Below are 24,815 nucleotides of genomic sequence, written 5' to 3' on the forward strand. Positions count from 1 at the left end.
TCAAAATGTCATCCAGGTACACTAGCACCCCGCGGTACAGGTACTTGTGGAGCACCTGGTTTATCATCTGCATAAAGACGGCTGGGGCCCCCTGAAGTCCAAACAGCATAACTCGGAACTGGAAACTGCCCAACGGACAGTTAAACGCTGTTTTCCACTCATCCCCAGCTCTGATCCGCACCCGATAATACGCCTCTCGTAAATCTAGCTTCGTGAAGATGCGTCCCGTCGACAAGTGTGCCAGAAGATCTTTCATGTGTGGCAGCGGATATAGGTGTTCGACGCAGACCGCGTTGACGCCTCGGAAGTCGACACACATGCGAAGCGTGCCATCCTTCTTCTCCCGGAACAGTATTGGCGCTGCTATCTTGGAACGGGCAGGTTGGATGAACCCCCTCGCGAGATTTTTGTCGATATAACGGCGTAGCTCCTGCATCTCGCGAGGCGTCAAAGCGTACATGCGTGGTTTAGGCAACTTTACGCCCGGCTCGAGCTCGATGGCGCAGTCCGTCGCACGGTGAGGAGGCAGAGCGTCACACTCTTTCTAGTCAAAAACCTCTGCTAGGTCGGCGTACACCTGTGGGAAGCAGGCTTCCGCCTCCCCCTCTGCCCCTTGAACCCGCTCACCACCAAACTGCTCAGAAGGACCCACGTATGCGTGTGGCGGTGGTTGTGGCCCTGTCCCCAACCGTAGGTGCCGACAGCCCTCCCCCCACCAGATCGTGGGCCCCCACTTGTCGAGCCACGTCAACCCCAGAATCACTGTCTCCGTCATTGATGGAACGACAAGGAATCGCAAAGTCTCCCAGTGGGTCCCCATCTCCAATCGAATAGGTCTCGTTACCCGGGTGACTGGAGCCCCCCCCAAAAGGGATCCGTCCACCTGCTGGAAACGAAGGGGAGTTGGCAGGCGGCGCACCTCTAATCCCAGCCAGGCAACCACCGCTTGGCTGATAAGGCACCGGGTACTGCCTGTGTCGATCAGTGCTGGGCAAGCCTCCCTATGTCCCGTTCGCAGGTTGATGAGCACGACTGGAACTGTGAAAGGCACCACTGGGTCACTCACCATAGGGTCCTCCTCCTCCTCCAGGCTCTCGTAGGGCTCTGGGTCATTGGCTTCGGGTGTTTCCGCGCCGATTGCTGATGTCGTCATCAGGGTCGCCAGCTGGTGAGCAGCTCTTGAACGCTCCACCGACTTTCGTGCTGTGGGGCCCTTTCCGCCGGGAGTTGCTGCGGCGGCACGAGGTGCCGGCAAGGGGCAGGTGGCCACTCGGTGTCCCGGTTGATCGCACCGGAAACATCTTATAGCTGGTCTCGGAAGCGGCACAGGTGGGTTTGCCGTTGGAGCCACGGCCTTCCGATCCTCCTCCTTTGGCCTCTCAGGGGTTCTACGGGTCCCGACCACCCCCTCCGACTTACCCCTGCATTCGCGCAGCCGGACGTCGAGTTCCACAGTGACCCGGTACCACTCCAGCAGTCGCTCGGGCACTCCACGCACCACGCACGCCCTCCGCAGCGCGCCGTCCAATCCCGACTGGAAGTGGTGTACCAGCAAGCGTTCCGGCCAAGAGCGGAGTTTACGGGCCACTCGGCGAAACTCAGCGACATACTCTGCCGCGGGCCTGCCTTGTTGTCGCAGCCCCACCACCTCCGCCTCAGCCCTGTGGGTGCGGGCCACATCCTCAAACTGCGTCCGCAGTGACTCCAGGAACAATCCGACGTCAGCCAGCTCCCGAGCATGCTCTCCATACAGGTCAGCCGCCCAAGCTGCGGCCTCTCCCTGCAGGCTTGCTGTAATGGCCACCACCATGGCCCACTGGGAAGCATAGGCTGCACCGTACTGGTCCAGGTGGTGAATAGTGTGACTTAGGAACATGGCGAGCCAGTTGGGGTGGCCGTCATACGTAACTGGCAGTGGTGGAGGGCCCCAGAAAACCCCCGGGCCCCAGGGGCCCCCCTGGGCCCTGGGCCCCCTTATACCTGGTGCTTGGTGCCGCCCGCTCCATGGCCTGGCAGACGCCCCGGCCGTTGTTGCCCACCTGGTGGCCTCTGCCTGGTCTGATGCCCCGGGGTGTTGTCGGTCGGCCTGAGCAGCTCCCATCTCCGTCAGCCGTGATGATGGGCCCCGAAACCTAGCACCTGCCAGGCGGAAACCGGGCTGGCCCGACTGGCCAGGCGTCAACCTCTGTAGCGACCATCGCCGCGTCTCCTGAGCCGGTCCCGAAGGCGACCAAGGTGCAGTGTCCTGATACCCAAACTCCCCAAAACGGTCCCGCAACACATCCATAGTATAGGCCCCTGGAGCCGTAGAGTAGCTCCACTCCTCGCCTTCCTCCTCCGTCAGCCGCCGCTCCCTCCAAGCCGACACTGAGGCCCGTGAACGGCCCTCTCCATGAACTTGGTCCAAACGCTCCAAGGGAGGGCTCTGCCACCCCTCCCCACTCTGAGCCAGAGATCCTTCCTCCCAACTGTCACCAGCCACAGCCGAGGCCACAACCCCCTTGGTCTTCGGCCGCACTGCTGGCCCCTCTGTCACGCCAGGTTCAGGTGGAGTTGCAACTGCAGCCCCAACGGCCCCTTCCTCCTCGGCTGCCAAATCAAGCCCCGTTGGATCCTCTGCCATGCCCAAAGCGTGAGTAACAGCAGTAGGTATCCTGGAACAACGCTGACTTACTGTCACGACGTCCTCTGCCAGGAAACAAAAGCACTCCAAAAGGAACGGGTGACCAGGTTTATTTCTTCCATAAAGCAAACCGCGGTAAAGTCAGCGTTGAGGCACCTAGCCTCAACGCTCTTTTATCATGTTACCACACCCTAACCCCACCCCTTCAAAGCAAACCGGCATCCGCCCGCCTCCCCATAAAGACCCCACCCATCACCGTGCATAGCCACCACCCACCGTGTGCACTGCTGCAGCCTGTCAAGTCCCCTCCCAGGTAAGTTTTGTCCTTCCGCTCCCTCGCGTGCCCCAGTCCGTGCTGGCGTTGCGGACGTTAAGCTCCCCCCAAGTCCAGTAACAGAGCGTGGCAAAACAGCCACAGCCACACCCCCCTCCACAGTTAGCTGGGGCGTGTCCAACTGCTGGGGCGAGTCCAACTGTTCGCTGGGTGCAGCCCGTTGCCGCCCGGGCGCCATCCGCAGTCCAGGGTCCAGCCGCCGAGTAGCAAACGTTGGCGCCGGACCGGTGGGCGCCCGGCGTCGTCCCCGGTGATGAGGCGAGCGCGCGCCCGCCGACCGTCCGGGGGCGGGCGCGCCAAACTGCTGAGCGCCGGGCAGCTGCTCGGTGGGATTGCGGCAGCGCGCTCCGCGAAGCCCGGGCGAAGCCACGCCCTCCAAGCAAGCGTCCGAGGTTCGGGAAAGGTGCTGCCCGGGCGCGCCGATCAGCTGGGGACTGGCCAGCTGCCCGGCGGAGCTGCGGCGGCTCGCTGCGGCAGAAGTCAAGGCCACGCCCTCCAGGGTTCGTGGAAGGTGCTGCTCGGGCGCGCCGATCAGCTGGGGACCGGCCAGCTGCTCGGCGGGGCTGCGGCGGCTCGATGCGGCGGAGGACGAGGCCACGCCTTCCAGAGAAGGAGGGAGGTGCCGCTCGGGCGCGCCGATCAGCTGGGGACAGGCCGGCTGCTCGGCGGGGCTGCGGCTGCGGCGGCACGGGCATTGTCGAGGCCCGAGCGGACGGGAGGCCGGCGGGGCTCGACACAGGCATATACATAGAATGAAGGCTACTGCTAAGCTTGTAAGCCGCCCTGAGTCTTCGGAGAAGGGCGGGATATAAATGGAATAAAAATAAAAATAAATAAATAAATGTACATTTGTCTTCCTCCTTTTATTTTCCAGTTGCCTCTATCCAGCAGCCATATGAATGTCTATAACAGTGACCTCCAGATGACACCTTCTGTGGTGGGCATTACCAGCAGTTCCTGTCCTGCTGATCTCACTCAAAAGAGAGAGCTTACAGGTAACATGGCAGGTTGTGTGGCCAGTGTGTATATGCCCAAATGGTCAGGGTAATTTTTAGTATTTTGCTTTGCCTCAGACTGTAGGTCAGCAGTGCATCTATTTATACACATGCGTGCATATGTGTATAAAATGAAACTTGTTCTGGTTGGCCCATTGCTTTTCATAACAGCTTGTTGTGTTATCTTTAGATGCCGAGAGTCGTGCCTTGGCTAAAGAACGGCAGAAGAAGGACAATCATAATCTCAGTAAGTGGAGGCTGGTTAAAACCATGTGGTTGAAATGCATTCTGCTATATTTCATTAGCCCTTTTGTTGATCTAATTTGTGTGCAATGATTTAGAAACAGTATTTTTATGCACAAGCATGTGTATTCTCCATTTATTATTCTGATGCAGAGAATGTAGCTACACTCAATGGTCATTGAATGCATGTGGAGATGATTTACTACCCTCTGGGTCTCTTGTGATTTTACCCTCCGCAGAACCATGTTTTCATACTGTACATATAACTATTTTTATCATTTGATTTGCTTCACTATCTGATTGATTCATAGATTTCCCCCACCCCCCTTAAAACGTCCTTTTTCCTTTTGTTTTTCTTCAGGGGAGGAGAGCAGAGGGCTGTTTCCATGTAATATACAAATTCATGTAATAGTACTGCCTTGGTCAGGAAAAAATACAGTTACCTATAGTTTTATTAAATTAAATTTTAAAAACCATCCTCTTCTTTAGGGATAATATGATTACAAATTGTGGAAAATAGTAAAAAAAAAACCCAAACCCTGTAGTATATTGCTGCCTTTGGATTAAATGAAGAACCCTTCCTTTCTCTTATGGGCAAGTGTGGCAAAATGATCTTACCTCTGCTATGATTCCTTATTATATTACCAGCCGGTAATACAAGATTACGGCAAAAATCCTACTTGTTTTTTTTTAGAAGAAAAATCTCCGGCTGTTTATTATGACACTTTTATAATATTTGGTATTTACAAAGTTACCAGAAGACCAGAAATGATCACAGTTAGCAAAGACATTTTACTCAGGATGCAGATAAACTATTTTACACAGATATCCAGAAAGGTACATTATTTATCTCAGGGCACTTCCATTCCTTTTGTTAACACTTGGCCTTCCTTTACCCCATTCGCTTTCTCTCCCCTATTGTATCAAAACACTTTCTTTTTGTACTGGAGTTCATGTGCGTATAGTTAGAGATACATGCACCTGTACATGGCTACATCCTCGTTATACTTATCTACATGGACATGCAGACCTCATCTTATCTGTTGATGTGCATTCAGATGAGCACACAGAACAGAGAACTCTTTATTGGCCAAGTGTGATTCGACACCCTTAATGAGTATTAGAACCAAGGAGCATCGTATTTCTGTTACTCATATGATTCTTAGTATGCTGCTTGCTTCTTTTTAAGGTTTTGTTTGTTCTTTCTTTAACTGGATTAACACGAAACATTTTGATTATTTAAAACAAGATGTTAAGGCTGTTGTTAGCAAATATTTTGTTTTTAAAACTGTAATTGAACAGAGAACTTAGGGTAGATAGCTAGAAATCAGTTGACACATGGTGTTTAATAATAATAATAATAATAATAATAATAATAATAATAATAATAATAATAATAATAATAATAATAATAATAATAATAATTGGAAGGGACCTTGGAGGTCTTCTAGTCCAACCCCCTCTCAACCAGGAAACCCTATACCATTTCAGACAAATGGTTTATCTTTACATCTTTAATTCTTTTGCAGACATATTACAGAGCCTGACTATCCTAAAGTAACGTGAGGTTGACAGTATTGAGACTTAATGCTCTGTTGTGGGAAGGTCAACATGGTGGAAATGACCTCACTTAAGCATGACTTTTATTAGAGAACTACTGAAAGACAGATTTGAGTTGATTCTTAATGTTAAACATGTCTTCAGGGGCACAATGCTGATATCATTCAAAAGCTTTCATTATATTTAAATATAGTATAAAAAATCTAAATTCTTTGTAAATGGTAATTTAACTTTGCCCATTTAATCATAAAAATATACAGTTATTTCTGCATATTGTTAAAAGCATAGACTTAATGTTTTAATCTCAATTCTTAATGCTAAGTTTTTAAAACCACAAACATGAATCATTTTAAAAGAGTATTCTGTACTGTATTAGAATATACAGAAAATGCCTCATTTGGAATGATATCTATCATAAAAACATCATATAAACATGTATTCTGGTACCTACCCAGAAGTTCAATCAACTCTGATAACTGAAATACAAAGGAAAATACATGAAACAGCATAAACCATTAAACACAATGGCTTATCAAAAATAGAGACTAAATAGAGTAAAAATAGAGATGGACAACAGAGTGCAGCGTGCATATTAATTTTCAAATACTTTTTGAATCAAGGCAGAAAGGAGACAGATTAGACTGTTGGACTGGAATGGGATCTTCAAATTTTGATTAAATATTGTTCAAAGGGCTAGAGAATTTTGAGAGAAATTTAAAGCAAACTTGCAAGAGGTTCAAAATGAAATGATGGAGAAAACTGATTAAAAAATAATTAAAAATATGTGAAAGATGTTGAAAAAGTGGCTGCTACAGGCATAGACTTTTCTAAGTTATTTGATTAATCATGGAATATAGATGCTTAACATGGAATGTAAATGGGGCAAATTCCTCCCTCCCCCCAGTTAAAGTTTAATTATTTGAAAAAATTAAAACAACTCAAAATTCGCACAATCCATATTAGAAACAAAGACATTATTACAGACTATTTTATAGAAGTGTGAAAAATATGTACTAATAAGCAACAAGATTTTATTAGGAAGTCTGATGGAAATTAGTGCTCTTTATCCAGCATAAGTGTTTTATCAGGAGATATTTGATATAAGCCTAGTCACCAAGATTTGGAGCCATTGCAATTTCTGTATTGCCTTGCAGCCTCATAGGAAGCTCAATGCAGTAATCTACAAGAATTTGATTATAATATCCAGATAAGATCTGTCCAACAAAGGACAGAAATGTGTGAGCATCCAGATGGATTGACTGTTGTTCCTGTATTAGGTTGATGCAAAAGGAGGAAATTGGGAGAAATTGGGGTAATGCAAAAGGAAGAACTTAGAACTTTCTAAGGGTGTTCATCAGTATAGGCCTGTCCCTTCAAACCAGAGCTGTTTTTCTGTCATCGGTTGTCCATTGCTGAGATATTTTATATCTTCCTTAAAATAAGCAATATCTGGTTATTTATTTCACCATTTTGTACTTGTTTTTTATTGACAAAGTTGATATTTTTTCTGACGTTTAATATCTTATGCAGGATTTTTTTCTCTCTCTTTCTGTTCTAAGTTGAAAGAAGACGCAGATTCAACATTAATGATCGTATTAAGGAACTAGGGATGCTGATTCCAAAAGCTAGTGATCTGTAAGTTCTAGTCAATGGTTTATATTTTCTGCTACCTCTTAAAGAGAGACAAGAGTCCAAATCGAGAAATAGGCAACCAGAGCAAAAGTTGGATGGGAAATTATTTTCCCATGTCTGCTGTGTTGAAAACTATATTTTATTTCTGCCTTTAAAAACCACTAACGCACCAAACAACTTTAAATTTCAAATGAAAAATACTCCAAATCAAGGGAAACTCTGCATAATGACATGAATGTAACATAACCACAGTAGCTTGCTTTGGTCCCATATGACAAACTGCAGAAGATTATTTAAAATGTCTAGAAAAAGATATATACCTATTTTACGACTTCAATTATTAATTGTTTTAAAAGTAAAATATATTATAAACAATAGGAAATTTACTTTTTCTGAAGATTAAATATAGTATCTTATTAATCCCTGAAAGCAGAGGAGAGGCGGGAACAGGTTGGTTCAAGGGGTTCCACAGGGGGATCAAAAAGTCAAGAGGGGACTGTGAGCTTGCCAAAAACAAAAAACAAAAACAAAAACCCAAACCCTGCGTTGTAAAGTATGTGTTGCATGCTTTAATCGTGTTGTGTTGGCCACCATCTTAACTTTTTTTATTGTCCCCATCAATACCTCTGGGGGATAATATAAGTGGGAAGGCTGAACTTCTACCCTGCATCTACTCTTTCTTCCAGGAAAAAAAATCACTGCAGGACCCTGTTTCTAAAGCAGTTTTACTCCAGTAGGCTCTGTACTGAATAGTTGTGGTTGGAGAGAAACAAAATGCACAAGAAAAGCCATTTTGAAGTAAACCACAGATATGGCCCTCATGCCTGCACACGTTGTGATTTGATTCCCCCCCCCATTTTATAGTGTGAGAAAGGCTTCACAGGTATAAGCCTGCATTTGCACTGAGTGTAGATAGAATGAGTTCTGAGTAACAATGCTGTAAAATGCCAAAATAGCACCAAGGGAGCAAGACCGTATAAGAATAGCACCAGAAAGGAGCTCCAGTGTTGTGCTCCCTTAAATAGCTATTGGCTGAGCGAAGAGTGAAAGCTGTTCCTTCATACTTCACACACCAAAGCTCTTTGCTATGGAAAGCTTATAAACAAACTAACACAACAGGCTACATTCAGATTTCAACAAGTGGGTTTGGTTAAAGATAGCATGTGATCAAGATGACACCTCGTATGAGTTTTAGATAAAAGGAACATTAGTCCTATCATGTATTATTAGCTTTATGAAACAACTTCTGCTTAATTTCTTCAATATAATATAACATTATATTCAAAATTTAGACTATAATTTTTGAAGTTTATGTGCTCCTCTGAATGGGATTTGTTTATCTGTCAGGACTGACTTTTGAAAATAGACCATCAAGCTTTAGTAGGCAGTTGCAATGGCTATTTTTAGATTTTTAAATAAGTATAAAACAAAGGACTGATTGCTGCAGTGAAGTAAACCACCTAATTTTGAATTATTTATGTGATCCATGATCCTGTTTTGATCTGGATGGATTGTGGCTGCCAGCTGCCAACCCCTAATGTTTGTAGCCAGAATGAGGAATTCTGATTACAAAAATGCACACCGGTTGGGAACCCTGGAGTTGTAATCTCAACACATCTGGAGAGGCTGGCTCAGAAAGAGCATTTCTGAGCAAGGACCTGATAGCCACAGAAGAGTTGAAGTAGTACTAATTTGTAATGTTGGAAAAGACATTTAAAAATTATCTGGTACTTTAGAAAAAGAAAGCCGAGTTGTAGTAGAAAAATAATGTAGTCTATAAATGAATGAATGCATTTTAAAAATGGTGAAATCTTGCAAGGCTGTCATATTTTACAAAATATCCAGCTGCAACAGGCAATTTTTAAAATATATATTTTGATTTTAGCTTCCACGAGTGCTATCTAGTTGCTTTGTGAATATCACACAAGACTTACTTGGCAATAAAATCACAGCTTTTTTGGAGGAACATTTAAACTAAATAATGGGGATAGTGAGTCAATTGATACAGAACATCACTGTCCCCGGCAATCTAAGAAAATAGGGGAAGCCAGGCACCACACAAGTTATGCAGCAAGTAAACACAGGGTCAGTCATAAAGGACTCAAATGTCTATACACCAATGCACAGAGTATGAACAGTAAGCAGGGTGAACTAGAAATTCAGGTAAATGAGGGCAGATATGATATTGTTGCCATTACGGAAACATGGTGGGACGAAACCTACAAATGGAACACACAGCTAGAGGGATTTAAACTATTTAAAAGAAACAGACTAAACAAAAGAGGAGGAGGAGTTGCTCTATATATAAGAAATAACTTTATCTCTACAGAAATAGAGCACAACAATGACGAAAACTGTAAACTTGAAAGCATTTGGGTCAATATAAAAGGGGGAAAAAATGACATTGCCATAGGTGTATACTATAGGCCACCCAACCAAGCAGAGGAAATAGATGAACTTTTTGCTAGTCAGCTAACTAAGGTATGTAAGAAGCACATCACAATAGTAATGGGGGACTTTAATTACCCTGATATCAACCGGGAGACAAACTCTGCACCAAGTGGAAGATCAAACAGATTCCTGACAAACCTAGCAGACAACTTTCTCTCCAAAAAAGTAGAGAAGGGAACTAGGGGATTAGCCATATTGGATTTAATTCTCACAAACAGAGATGAAATGATAGAAGGTGTCGAAGCCACAGGAACCTTCGGGGGAAGTGATCATACAATATTGGAATTCAACATTCTGGAGGCACAAGCAATAGAACACAGCCAAACTAGAGTCTTGGATTTTAAAAGAGCTAATTTCAATAAACTTAGAGAGACCATGGGAAGAATTCCATGGATGATAATCCTAAAGGGGAAAACAACTCAAGAAGCTTGGGAAATTTTGAAAAGTGAGATAATAAAGGCCCAGTCTAGTACAATACCAACAAAGAAGAAAAATAACAGCTCTCAAAAGAAACCAGCATGGCTGCATAAAGAACTCTCTGATAAATTGAAAGATAAAAAGGACAAGTATAAGAATTGGAAAGAGGGGCACATAACTAAGTCAGAATATCAGCAAATAGCCCGTGCCTGCAAAGATGAAGTGAGGAAAGCTAAGGCTCAAAATGAACTAAGGCTTGCGACCAAAGTCAAAAATAACAAAAAATGCTTCTTTCAACATATAAAAAACAAGAAAAAAGTTAAGGAAATGATTGGTCCATTAGTGGGGGAAAGTGGCAAGAAGGTGACAAGCAATAGGGAGAAAGCAGAACTATTTAATTCGTTTTTTGCATCTGTCTTTACACAAAGGGAAAAAACAGTCCAACCTACCCAAACCAGTGCCATAAAAAACAGAATAGAAACGCAAGTTAAGATAGGCAAGAAAATGGTAAGTGAGCACCTGTCCAGCCTAGACGAGTTCAAATCACCAGGACCAGATGGATTACACCCCAAGGTTCTCAAGGAACTGGCAGACGTGATCTCAGAACCACTGAACTATATTTTTCAAAGATCCTGGAGCACTGGTGAACTACCAGAGGACTGGAAGAGAGCTGATGTAGCTCCCATCTTCAAAAAAGGGAAAAAAATAGATCCAGGAAACTACAGACCTATCAGCCTGACCTCAATACCTGGGAAGATTCTGGAAAAGATAATCAAACAACAAATCAGCGAACACCTTGATGCAAACAAAGTCATCACTAAAAGTCAACATGGGTTTGTCAAAAACAGATCATGCCAGACAAATCTTAATACATTCTTTGACCAAGTGACAAAACTAGTGGACCAGAGGAACGCTGTAGATATAATTTACTTGGACTTCAGTAAGGCATTCGATAAAGTAGATCACAACCTACTACTTGATAAGATAGAAAAATGTGGGTTAGATAACATCACCACCAGATGGATTCGTAGCTGGCTGACAGGCCGTACTCAGTGTGTGGTCCTCAATGGAACCGCATCTACATGGAAGGAAGTGTGTAGTGGGGTGCCCCAGGGCTCTGTTCTGGGCCCAGTGCTCTTCAATATCTTCATTAATGATTTGGATGAGGGGATAGATGGGGAACTCATCAAATTTGCAGACGACACCAAGCTGGCAGGAATAGCCAATACTCCAGAAGATAGGCTTAAGATACAGAAGGATCTGGACAGACTCGAACACTGGGCACTATCTAACAAAATGAAATTCAATGGTGAAAAAAGTAAGGTTCTACACTTAGGCAGGAAAAATCAAATGCATAGGTATAGTATAGGTGGTACCTTGCTCAATAGTAGTAACTGTGAGAGGGATCTCGGAGTCTTAGTAGACAATCACTTCAATATGAGCCAGCAGTGTGCTGCAGCTGCCAAAAAAGCCAACACAGTGCTAGGCTGCATTAACAGAGGGATAGAATCAAGATCAAGTGAAGTACTAATACCACTTTACAATGCTTTGGTAAGGCCACACCTGGAATACTGCATCCAGTTTTGGTCACCACGATGTAAAAAAGATGTCGAGACTCTAGAAAGGGTACAGAGAAGAGCAACAAAGATGATTGGGGGACTGGAGGCTAAAACATATAGGGAACGGTTGCTGGAATTGGGTATGTGTAGTTTAATGACAAGAAGGGCGAGGGGGGACATGATAGCAGTGTTCTAATATCTCAGAAGCTGCCACAAAGAAGAGGGAGTCAAGCTATTCTCCAAAGCACCTGAAAGCAGGACAAGAAGCAATGGATGGAAACTAGTCAAGGAGAGAAGCAACCTAGAACTAAGGAGAAACTTCCTGACAGTTAGAACAATTAACCAGTGGAACAACCTGCCTCCAGAGGTGGTAAATGCTCCAACACTGGAGGTTTTTAAGAAGAGACTGGACAGCCATTTGCCTGAAATGGTATAGGGTATCCTGCCTGAGCAGGGGGTTGGACTAGATGACCTCCAAGGTCCCTTCCAACTTTATTATTATTATTATTATTATTATTATTATTATTATTATTATTATTATTATTATTATTATTATTATTATTATTATTATTATTATTATTATTATTATTATTATTATTATTATTAATATTGCTGCTTCATCTCTTCAGTGTGTTCTGATGGAGAAAAAAAATTGTTCTGTGACTTATATAAACATGGAATATGGCTGATTGTTGGCATAGCGTGATTTCTTCTGGGGATGTTAATGCTATGACATTGTTTTATTGGTTCCTATGAGCTCCATATGACATCTACCATATGAATTATATTATAATTGGATACATTTTTTGGTACCAATCTTGCTTTGTGTTCTGAGAGATTGCTTCATCCACACAAGCTGATAAAGCAGCTTAAAAGTCCAGTAATTGGAGAGGTGGCACATCTGATCTAGAGAAGTCACGTCATTTGGCCTTAGAATGTGTAATCATTCTATATATTGTCTTCAATTATTTGTCCATTTGTTTGAAAGTCTCAAACAAAAAATTAAACAGATTATGAGCAAGAGTTTTTCTAACTGTGGAAGTAATCTTTTGGAATGGCAACAGTTTTTCCCCCCCCCCCTATGCTTTATTCCAGAGATGTGCGCTGGAACAAAGGGACAATCCTGAAAGCCTCTGTTGATTATATCAGAAGGATGCAGAAAGATTTGCAGAGATCACGAGATCTTGAGAATCATTCTCGGCGTCTGGAAATGGCTAACAAGCAGCTTTGGCTTCGTATACAGGTGAACCCCGTGTCCTTTACTTATTCTGCCTACAGTATTTCTATGTGCTTGTAGAAACTGCTTTCTTTAATTACCTCACTGAAAATAATTAGCTTAATTCTACTTCTATTTGGAAGTCTTGCTTCATGTTGTCATGCTAGGGAAAAGCATAGAAGAGATTTATAATATGGGTTACAAAGCCAGTACTTATAGTGATACTCATTTCTGTGTGCTCATTGATGGAATTCAGTGATTGCCTGAAAGTCATACCCTGTGTTCTTTTTCAACCCAACGTTACTTTCACATGGTGATGTGGCATCCAGGAAGTTTTGAAAAGACATAGTTTTGTTGAAAAATGGTTTATGGAAATGCTTCATTTTCCCTTTCTTTTTTCATCCTGAATTTCAGGGGTGGTCAGACTCAGGGCTACACGTGGTTCTAAGTGCCCTGTTTTCAGTTCCCCGGCATCTGATTTTGCTGCTAAAAAGTATGACCGCTTTTGTTTTGTTTTCAAAAATAAAAGTGGAAATAGTGAGATGCTCTGGAAGAAAAATTACTTTGAGCATACCCACCCCAAATAGTTTGAAATTGCACTGTTAAACTGTGCCCGTTTGATCATCAAATGGATGGAGATTGGGTGGAAGACCGGAAAACTGAATGGAAGCCTGGAAATGGGACAATTTGGCAATCAGAGTTAATATTAAAAGTTAAGGAAAACACCCCAAAATGGCTGATAAGTATATCAGCTTACTCCCCTTTTGGTGCTTTTATCCGTTGGGAAGTTAGTTATGGCTTCTGAACTTAGAAAGTTGCCTATCAATGCTTAACTCTGCTTGGTGCAGGAAAACATTTAAGACAATTACTTAGAGGAGGGGTAGGCAACCTCAGCTCTTTTATGACTCATGGACTCCAACTCCCAGAATTCCTGAGTCAGCATATCTGACTGTTTCTTCCATAGGGAAGCACCGTGGTTATTTTCTGGATTTCTCCCCCTCCATAACCATAAATTAGATCTGGAAGTTTTGAACTTAGTCTTTTTTCTTTTCAGCTTCTCTCTCTGTACTGAACCATTCTGGTTTTGGAGAGTTATCCCACTGACAAACTGAGTCTTGGGCCCTTTACATAAATTCTTTTCAATTTTTGTTAGATTGGAAAAATTGAAAAAAAATTGAAAAAATAATGTAGCAGCATAACAGTATGTATTGTAAAATTTGTCTTTGCCATACGGAGTTAAAGGCTGTTGTTTATTGATCATACTATACTTATCCAGTGTAGAAGATCCCCAAGCAAGGACCCTACAGTTGTTATTTATTGCACACTGTTGTGTATTCATCGTAGAACAGAGCAGATATGGTGATGTCTGTGAATATATGTCCTATGCTTTTCTTTTGTAAGAATCCTTTATTTTGGTGCTTTTCCTCAAGGAACTGGAGATGCAAGCTCGAGTCCATGGCTTGCCAACTACTTCACCCTCTGGCATGAACATGGCTGAACTAGCTCAGCATATGGTGAAGCAAGAAACTTCTGGAGAAGAGGGGACAGCAGAGCTCTTACAGCAACCGCAACTCCAAGCTGAACCGGAAGCTCAGCACCAGCCTCACTTTGCTCCTCCTCCTCCTCCTCCTCCTCCTCAGTCTCCCTACCACCAGCTGAACTTTACCCATAGCCTGAGCTTTGATGACAGTTGTAGAGGTTTTCATGACGCTCTGGACCCTAGCCAAAATGTCTCTTTTCCCTCCTTGTCCAAGAAGGAGTTAGACTTGATGCTAATGGAGGATACTATGCTTCCTGTGGCTTCTGACCCCCTGTTTTCCACTGTGTCCCCAGAAGCTTCAAAGGCTAGCAGTCGGAGAAGCAGCTTCAGCATGGAAGACACTGATATGCTGTGAAGAGGAGCCCTCCAAGCAGATTAGGAATTCAATATGGTTTATTTGTGAAGTGAAAATTTCTTCATTTGACTTATCTGTTTAGACTTCCTCAAAGACTTACGAGGTTAATAAGAAATGGATCCTGAATCAGAGATGGTTTGTGTTCTGGTGGGAATGGGAGAATCTTTAGCACAAAGGATTGTCCATAGTTCTTTAAATTTTAATCCTTGACTTTCTCCTCTGCCTTGATTTGCCAAAAGTGAACAATCTGTCCTCATCTTCCATGATTGCACAATTAATACGGTCAGTCTGATTCCTGAAGACCTCTCCTGTGCCCTGTGCTCTTCATACTCCAGCCCCACAAAGCCAGTTAGAATATTTTCACAACAATATGATTGTGAACAACCTTGGACATCAAGGTAGCTGGGTACCTTTTTTTGACAAGCAGCTTTAATCAAGATTTGGCATTCATATGTCCAGTAAATAGCTTGAGGTCAACTGTTTTCTGTTCCCACCTTTTGATCTATTATCAACAGGCCAGTGGGAATGTCTTCTTCAGGTGTGCTTTAATATTGGAGTTCTTTTTTGTACTGAACAGGAACACTCAATACGCTCTATAGTGGGGTGGGGATGTCACTAGTTAACTCTGAGTAGTGATGGATAGTGATTTTTAATCCTTTGAGAAAGGAAGAAAGTATAATAACATTCACAGAACCTTTTTAATGTTTTCAGTTTCAATTAAGGCTGGGGTACAACAGCCTTAATTAATGAGTTGCACTTTGTTAAACCTTGATGGTTTTTTTAGCCTAAATTTTGGCTTGGGCTTTCCCACTGCTTTTCTGAATCTTTTTTTGGTTATCAATCCTTGACAGCTTAATGGCCATACAGGAATAGGAATGTATGAGCATCTGGAGGCATTTGAACAGTTTTTACTGCCACCAGTCATCCAAGAGACTGGGCAAATTGTTTTGCTAATTTGAAGTAGATTTTACTTCTCTTTTTCTTGGTTTTTGCTTTTCAGTGGAAGAAGTGGGTGCTCTGATAGGTTGGTAGTGTTTTTGTGTTTGAGAAGTATCAAATGATATTATTTGATTTATATTAAGCTTGTTAGTCTATTCTGTTCTTCTTGAACTTCCAGTTTGTATGATTTAAGGTCCTATTACTTTGTTTCTGAATTTAGGGCTGTAGAGAAACATAAATGAATGTATACTTTAAGTCTAAAGTCCACTTAGAATGATTATTGAATGGTTTAAAGTAGAGCAGTCATAGCTCAGTAGTAAAACACAAAGGATACATGCATAAGGTCCCAGGTTTCATTACCGCTATTTCCAAATAAATTTATCTTGTAAAGATAGTAGAATTGGAGATCCAGCATAAATCAAAGCAGGTGAGACTTAGGCCACATCCACGCAGCTGCTTTGCCCTTTCATTTGCACCAAAACCAGCAGTAAATCTTGCTGCCTTAATTCTTGCTGTCTCCACAGCATACCCTTATACTGCACACAGAACAGTTTCTGCTACACTGCTGACATATAACAGTTTATTCTAAAGTCTGTCATTGATGGTTCTGATATTCCAGCCCTGACCAGTTTCATCAAATGAGAAATGTCCTCCTCTTGGCATGCACGATATTCTGATTACTCCAGGTGCTGATTCCCCCCCCCCTTTGTTTTTTCTTATCACACTCTTGACTGAATGAACATTTCTGTATTTCTTGAAATTATGGATGGGTGGTTCAACTATCAGCCACTAGATGACATTGGTAAATAATTTTTGTATTGCTTGGCTGCCACCGAGTGATTGCCCAGATTGTGCAACTACTGGGCCAATGCTGTTGAAACATTAAAGTTTAAGAAAGATATTTTGTTATAGGGATTGGCATAGGAGCTGCATACTATCCAACTAACAGTATGTTAGAAGCCAGGTCTCCTAAGACCAAAAGACACTGAAACAGAATTCCATCCTAGACAGGTTACAGCAGGGGTGTCAAACTAAATTTCATTGAGGGCCGCATCAGCACTGCGGTTGTCCTCGGGACTGGGTGGTTATGGCCTGGGTGGGCGTGGGCTACTGGGTGGGCATGGCTAAAGTGCGTATGGCCTACTGAGTGGGCATGGCCAGCTGTACATTGTTTGCATCAAGGGTGCCTATGGGGGCCTGGGCAGGAGCGGGACAGATCTGAGGGTCTCTGGCAGGAGGAGGGTCTCTGGGCCAGGGCCAAGGCAGTGGGGGCCGTTCCCTCACTGTTTCCAGGATGGCTTCACGGGCTGCATGAAACCACTTTGCAGGCCGGATCTGGCGCCCGGGCCTTGTGTTTGACATGTCTGGGTTACAGAGACACAAGTGGAGGATCTTTTCAGTTGCACTTCTAAGATATCATGTGCATCATGTATCTTATATAACTTGCACATGGTATCCAGAAGCAGAATAGAAGGGAAAACATTTTCACAATGGAGTAGCTAAAGTCATCTTCGGGTTGCTCCACCCTCAGGTGGACACCCTCAGGTGGACACTGAGACCCAGATAATGACATATGGACATGTCCTATGGGAACAGGAATGGCTTTAGGTTAAGGCCAAGTAAGCACTGGCCAAGGATGCCAAAACACATCTATGTTATCCCTCCTTCCCAGTTACCCTGAAAATGCAAACCTTTGTGTTAATAGCAGAAGATACCATCCATCAGTGCGTCTTGGAGTATATACCCTTGAGCTACTCCTGTTAAAATGATTAGTGAGCTATCTCTAGAGGCTCTAGGGCAGGGGTGTCAAACTGCCGGCCCACGGGCCGGATGCGTCATGCCAAAACTGCGCCCACCCCATTGCCGGCAATGGAAAAAAAGTTGCGATACATCACGACATGTCATGTGACGTTGCGAGTTTGACACCCCTGTCCTAGGGAATGGCATTGAAGGAAAGGAGGAAAGAAGAACTGCTAGAAATGTAAGAGGGGCTTGAGCCTGGGCCAAGAAAATAACTCGAGAAAGTATCTCAGACAAGCCCTTACTTAGTTCACATGAAGATAAAATGAGGGAGAGGAAACACATTCAGACTTGCAAGAGTTTCTTATAAAAGATCTCGCAGTAAAAGTAGTCCTGACCTATATTGCTTTGGTTTCTTAGTCTGGACTCCCTTAGTGGGCTGATGCTATGCTTGCATCAAAACAAGGATACTATGTGGATTTGTTCATAGAAGACCTGCTAGTCTAACAATCTCAGTGTGTCCTGTCTCCTAGAATGTGGTGTTTGTAGCCTTTTAGTATACTTTTTGCACAGTCAAAAGTTTTTCACTGAAGGTTTAGTCATCATACCAACTGTTGCAATTCTTTTGTTTCTTGGACTGCATTTAATAGAAATAAAGAGAGTGGATACTTTGATTCAAGAAGGAACAGTATGATAGGAAAATCAAGTTTTGGGGGCGGGGGGAAGACTTATTATATTGTTATTATGCTTAGTCACACTGCCAGATATTTACACTCAATTTGGCATTCTTATCCATTTGTTAAGTTTATTATTATTTTATTCTTTGGAGTTTGTACACTTCCCTGCTATGTACCTCCAACATGTGCAATCTCATCTAAATATATATATATATCTAGCCTTTTAGGGATGGATGGATCGAGAGCTAGATATTTAAATGAGTACGTAAGTGCAGCAGAAAAATTATATAGCCTCCAAAAAACGAAAACATCATCTTGGAAATTAACCAAATGCTATCAGCTAGGAAAAAACACTGCAGAATCAATTGTCACTAATTCCATTGTAAACAAAATCTAACATATGCTTGTGTGATGGTTGCAAGCAGGTTTCATGTAGCAGTCACAATCTGACGGGAGGGAAGTTCAAATGTAAGGTCAGAAAGTATTCATAGAAAGAATAGTGGAAGCTTGGAACCAACTTCCAGTGGAGGTAGTGGGTCAGTTATCAGTAACTGAGTTTAAACATGCTTGGGATAAATACATGTCCATCATCTGACAAAAATTAAAAAAAACCTGAAAGGGCAGACTCAATTGACCACTAGGCCTTTCTCTGCCATCAGTTTTCTATATTTTAACACATTACATGCAGTGGAAGGGAGATTAGAAAGGAGAGCCTACCATTTTAACTGAGAAATACCTTTTTTGCCAATAACATAATTTAAGAGAGGACTTGATGACCCGTGTGACTGGAGCATTTTCAGTTCTGTGGGTTTGGATAGTATCAGTGATAACTTTGCATTAAAATATTCCATGTTGTGCAAGTATTTAAGCCTTTTATGTCAAAGCATTTTCTATAAAGCTATGCAAGATTGCCATTTGTTCTGTTATTTCTTTTCTAATGTACTTTAGTTTTAATCCAGAAGACCTAAGGCTAGGAAGCCTTAACCCAGAATACCTAAGGCTAGGAAGCCCATGCCTCCGTGTGGCCATATGTGAACTAGGCCTTCATGTGACGTTTTGAGAAAGCAGTGAATGGGGTACACTTAGAACTTCAGAGACTTTGATCCACAGATTTGAGATAAGGTGCAACTTTACTCTGTGGAAGAATTTTCCTGTGGTATATTGTGGCAGTCATGCAACCTTCCTCAATGTGATGTCTTCAGGCTATGCTAAATTAACAAATCCTTTAATTCTCATCCATTATGACTATAGCAAGCAGTTTGGGGAAGCCTGCTTACATAGTATAGGCATCTCTTGGGAGCATATCAAATCTTCTTCCTCTCTATACCTCAGTGTTATTTCTCATTTTAGTATAGTTTTCTTACTTAAGGTCTGCACCTCAATTTGCAACCAATCCATCTTCTAAAATACATTTCAGTTACTCTACACCAGGGGTTTGTAACCTTGACAATTTAAGACTTGTGGACTTCAGCTCCCAGAATTCCTCAGCCAGCTATGTAGGTGGCAGAGGAATTCTGGGAGCTGAAGACCACAAGTCTTAAAGTTGTCAAGGTTGCAGACCCCTGCTCTACACAATAAGACTGTTTCTTATTGTATAACACCAAGGATTCCACAAGACTTGCTACTTCTCTTTTCATTAAGGAAGACTTTAGGAAGGAGTTTAGGGGTTGGACTGGTAATGTTTTAGCATGGTTTTAGTTATATAGGAAGATATGTATTCAGTCATATGGCACCAAATTTAATTTAATTTTAGATTTTGTTTGCACCTTGATAGCGGTGGTGGCACAATTGGAAGTTCATTACTGTATAAGGGAATATCAGAATCAGAAGAACAGAGTTGGAAGGGACCTTAGAGGTCTTCTAGTCCAACCCCCTGCATATATATATAAACATATTACATATATAAACACACACAGTTTATTGACAAGGAATGTGTTGGAAGCATTAAAAAAAGGATAACTAAATCGCATTCTAGGCTTTCAATGCCAGGATCTCTGTGTTCCATTGTGTGCTAACAGATTCAGGTATTTAAAAGTATATCCAGGGCTTTTTTTTTGTTATAGAACACCCAGAACAGAGTTCCGGCACCTTTTTTGGATGGAACCTTGCAGGATAGGCAAGGCAAGTTGTATGTCATGTGTGAATTCCGGCACCTTTTTTAATTTAATTTTATTTTTTTACAAAAAAAGCACTGAGTATATCTATACAAATTCTGCTATAAGTTTATATGAAATGCTCATAGAAGAATTATTTTCATTCTATAATTCCACTGTAGATCCTCTGAGAGGCTGTGTTTGTATAATTTTGAACTAGAGGGGAATACTGTGAAGATCTAACAAATAGACAAAGAGCACCATTTTTATAACGATGTATGGCAAATTGGATGGATCTGTTTAGTGCTTATGTACAGTGTAGTACATCTTTGGAGCCTTGTGCCCACTGCCTATGAAAGTAAGTTAATTTATGCAGGATAACAGAAGTTTAGAATTAGTGTTCTTCAATAATCTAATGCATATTTCAGTCAGCTAAATCATCGTAAGCAACACTGTGTGAATTTGTACTGGAATATTTTTTTCATACAAGGAATGTACTAAAAGATATATTGTACTTTTAATTCATATCAGAAGTATTTTTTTAAAAAAAAAGTGAATAAGAAAAATGAATAAGTTATTGAAAGTGGTTTGGGATTTTTGCAATTGACTGCAAGTACTCCATTTTAGTATTTCATGATGCATTGGTTCATCCTTTCAGAGATACTTGCTTAACCTAAACAGAGAAATAGCGTGACCATAGGTGGGTAGAAAAGCAGAGGGAACAGAAGAGATTTCCAACTTCCTGCCTGTTTCCCCACTGATGTTAATGGAAAGCTGGAAATCACTCCTTCTTCTGCTTGGCTGACCCTCAGAGTTGTCTGCCACTCTGCTAGGGGAGAGGGATAACAAAAGGAGTTGCAGACCACGAGGAAACCTGTACCTCTGCTCCCCATTCCAAAGGGTCCCCTCTCTCCAGGGAGGAAGAGGGCCGCCCCCGTTGATTGCCAGTGCCTTTCAGTCAGCCCTACCTTGCCAGCAGCAACCAAATCACCCCCTCCTCCCTCCCTTGCCAGCTTCTATTAAGAAATTTCAAATTTTAGCCTGGGTTCCAAAGCAGCCAATTGCCACTTGCCTGTTGGCCCTTGCCAGCCCTTGCCACGGATGCCAGCCCTCTCATCTTCCCTTGTGCCATACAACCTACAAATTTCTGCTAAGTGGGGTTGGAAGGCATAGTGTTGCTGAAGCAGCCACAACTTCCCCAAATTTCATTCCAACAGTACTCATGAGTCCTGGCATTCTGTAATTTGAATAACCTTGGTTCAATAATTGTTGCCCTATATCTTCCAATTTTGCCCAATTGGAACTTACATACAAACAGACACAAGAATTTTAGTAGTATATAGATGTTGTGAGGTGCTTCTGCAGATACATTTTGTAATTATGTAAACATATATTGTGCGGTGTGTATCATTGATTCCCAAGATTTGTTGCTCAGAAGGCCTTAAAACACTTATTTTCCTCAGGATTAAAAACTGTAACTCCTCCTTGTACAAGTCATAATTATGTCATAATTGACATAATTTGTGAAATAAAACATTAAAACCTAGGTGAAAGATTTGTATATGTTCTCTTCCCATACTGCTAAGCTAGCATGCAACATCAGGAAGTACAGTATATACTTTGAGTATATACTTTGAGTATATACTGTTGTGTAAAAAATCACAAGGACTTAATATAAACAGATGACATGCATATTGTGTGTATATCCTAACTGGAGTGGAGATAATATTTTTCACTTTGAGAATTGGGGGGGGGGAATCCTTATATGAGAATTAATCATACTTTTGGTTGTTGTTAAAAAAAAGTTACTTTAAGAAAAAGGAAAAGAAAAATGCACTGTGCTCTGATTCTGAAATGTTACTACTGTTTTATAAATAAATGTTTAAAGTAATGGACTGGAACAGAGGGGAAACAATCATTAAATTTATTTATTTAATATCAGTTGATATATTATTTGCCTGCTTTGGAATTGGAGGAGCTCATTAATGCATTAATACCACTTCTATTATAAATTTGTTTCTTACCACTGAAAGATAATATCCCATGTGGTGCGTGGAAAATGGCTTCTTTTGTAAACATATCTTTCCAATGATTTCAGTTTTCTTTGCTTGTCACAAAAATAATGTGGAAGAGAAAAATGGTATTATTTGTAATAAATCCTGAAAAGAACTATATTGTTATCCCTAAATGCTGCTGTCTTAGGAAAAAGCAATACTTGAACAATGAACTTATTTTGGTCTGAGAAAAGGTATGAGAACCACTCTATTGTTGAAAAACTGAGTAAAGAATGTTCCAATTACAGCAAGCATCTTTTGCTTTAAAATACTGTACTTTTCTTGTTTTTTTTTTTGACACTTATCAAAGTATAAAAAGGTAAAGGTTCCCCTGCACACGCATGCTAGTCGTTTCCGACTCTAGGGGCCGATGCTCATCTCCATTTCAAAGCTGAAGAGCCAGCATTTGTCCGAGGACGTCTCCGTGGTCATGTGGCCGGCATGACTAGACACCAAAGGCGCATGGAACGCTGTTACCTTCCCACCGTAGTGGTCCCTATTTTTCTAGTTGCATTTTTACGTGCTTTCGAACTGCTAGGTTGTCAGAAGCTGGGATGAGTAACAGGCGCTCACTCTGCTACGCAGCACTCGGGATTTGACCCGCCAAACTGCCGACCTTCTGATCGACAAGCTCAGCATCCTAACCCACTGAGCCAGCGCGTCCCTTTATCAAACTATATAGTTTGTCTAATGAAAAAGACCAAACAAATATTCCGGTCTACTTTCAGTATTTTTCAGCTGGAAAATATTTCAACATTCCATCAACCCTAAGGGGAAGGGGAGATTACATTGTGGTTCAAAGACTGAGGATAAATGTGTCATTTTCAATTTTAGACTTAACCGCATCCTATTGCTGTGCATCTCTTTGTCTGAGAGGCTGTTCTTTTAGGCAATCATTAAGATGGTCTTCTTATACTAAGTGGCAAAGTGAAAATCATTTTAAAAACTAAAGCCAGGAAGAAAAAAAAGTCCTTTATACCTGTAACTCTTATAGTGGTTAAAAAATTGGGCCTAGTCTAGGGGAACCTTGATTCAATGCAGCCATAATCATGGAAACTTGATGACTTTGAACTAATGACTCTCTTAGCCCAATCTCATAGAGTAGGTGCTGTAGAGATAAATAAAAATCCTCACTTCAAATTTAACAAATAAAAAAACATCATAAATCTACCTTGAGCCACCTTCACAATGGTACCTATCCTGTGAGTTCCCTTCTCTCCATTTTCCAGGACCACCAATTGATCAGACTGACTCGGCTCACTGTTAATAGCAGCTGGAAACCAGTGACCTGCAATGAACATTCAGGGAGAAGAAGAGCTGTTCCTCTCCCTGGAGTTTGGCTTATGATTGACAGAATAGCAGGAAGCCAGCAATGGACAAAGATCCTCCTCACAGTAGAGGAGGGGAAAGAGGAGGGAGGGGTATTTGACTGTGAAGTATGTGAATAGGGACAGGTGTGTCCAGCTTCCCTCGGTCATACCTGTATTTCTGAACCACAAATCTTAGTTAACACTATGATTAAAAGCTCCAAAAAGATCTTTAAACTGAGTGAATGTGCCTTAAAATGACAAATGAAGTTCAATGCAAGCAAATACAAATGAATACTTCTTTGTACATGCATGCACACAATTCTAAGCATCACGTGTACCTAAATGGAGTCGGAACTGGTAGTGGCCATCAGAAAATGGAGCTTACGATCATTGTAAATAGCTTAATGAAAATATCACAGTTTGCAGCTTTTGTTTAAACAAGTCAATTTTTAAATTTTTCTTGATTAAGATGTTAATACTTATTGAAACTAAATGTGGAGAAATGGAGAATTCGGAACTCATAAAAAATGTTTCTTCGCACAACTAATAATTAAACTGGACTTTACCGTCATCAGATATAGTGAAGCCCAATTTAGACGGGTTTAAAACAACTGTAGAAATTCATAGGGGATGGGACTATCTTGGCAGGATACAACTTTTGTTAAGTGCTCTTCCAATTTCAAGATCTTTATCACCACTTTTTATCACTTTATTGATTTATAACATTTTAGTTTGGTTTTGTGAAAGATAAAGCTGTAAAACTATAAAACAAACTAATAAAGTCATTCAAAATTAAAATAGTTAACCATGAAAGAAGTGCATAAAATGAAACAGTAATATAAGCTTAGTCAAAATCCAGGGAAACAGACATATTAATGTAGATATTAAAAATGCTTAAACTTGGTGCCCATTATAAATGGTCCGGACGGGAATTCCACAATCAGAACATTTGCATTATGAATATGCTTTCTTCGGTTATTGCATAACAAAAAATTGGCAAATGCTATATCCTGAAGGATATATTAGGCACAACTTACAACGTATGGAAGGGTAGTGTCTTAAAGAGGGCCGCTTTAC

The 24,815-nt window shown here is 41.8% G+C and overlaps 1 protein-coding gene across 4 annotated transcripts in view; it reads left to right on the plus strand.

Moving 5' to 3' along the window:
* Positions 1–24,489, plus strand: part of TFEB (transcription factor EB) — a 101,352-nt gene extending 76,863 nt beyond the window's left edge. For 3 of the 4 annotated variants that reach the window (XM_081322628.1, XM_081322629.1, XM_081322631.1), the window contains 6 exons: positions 3,832–3,952; positions 4,143–4,199; positions 7,315–7,390; positions 12,910–13,057; positions 14,461–15,323; positions 20,557–22,544. In XM_081322628.1, coding sequence (XP_081178754.1) covers positions 3,832–3,952; positions 4,143–4,199; positions 7,315–7,390; positions 12,910–13,057; positions 14,461–14,925 — 867 coding nt within the window. In that variant the 3' untranslated portion in view covers positions 14,926–15,323; positions 20,557–22,544. Of the gene's footprint in view, positions 1–3,831; positions 3,953–4,142; positions 4,200–7,314; positions 7,391–12,909; positions 13,058–14,460; positions 15,324–20,556; positions 22,545–23,657 lie in introns of those variants that run through there. The other variant, XM_081322630.1, reaches the window with a different exon arrangement.
* Positions 24,490–24,815: the final 326 nt, after the last annotated feature.

This window comes from Vipera berus, assembly GCF_964194415.1.
Source record: "Vipera berus genome assembly, chromosome: 3".
Taxonomy (NCBI): domain Eukaryota; kingdom Metazoa; phylum Chordata; class Lepidosauria; order Squamata; family Viperidae; genus Vipera; species Vipera berus.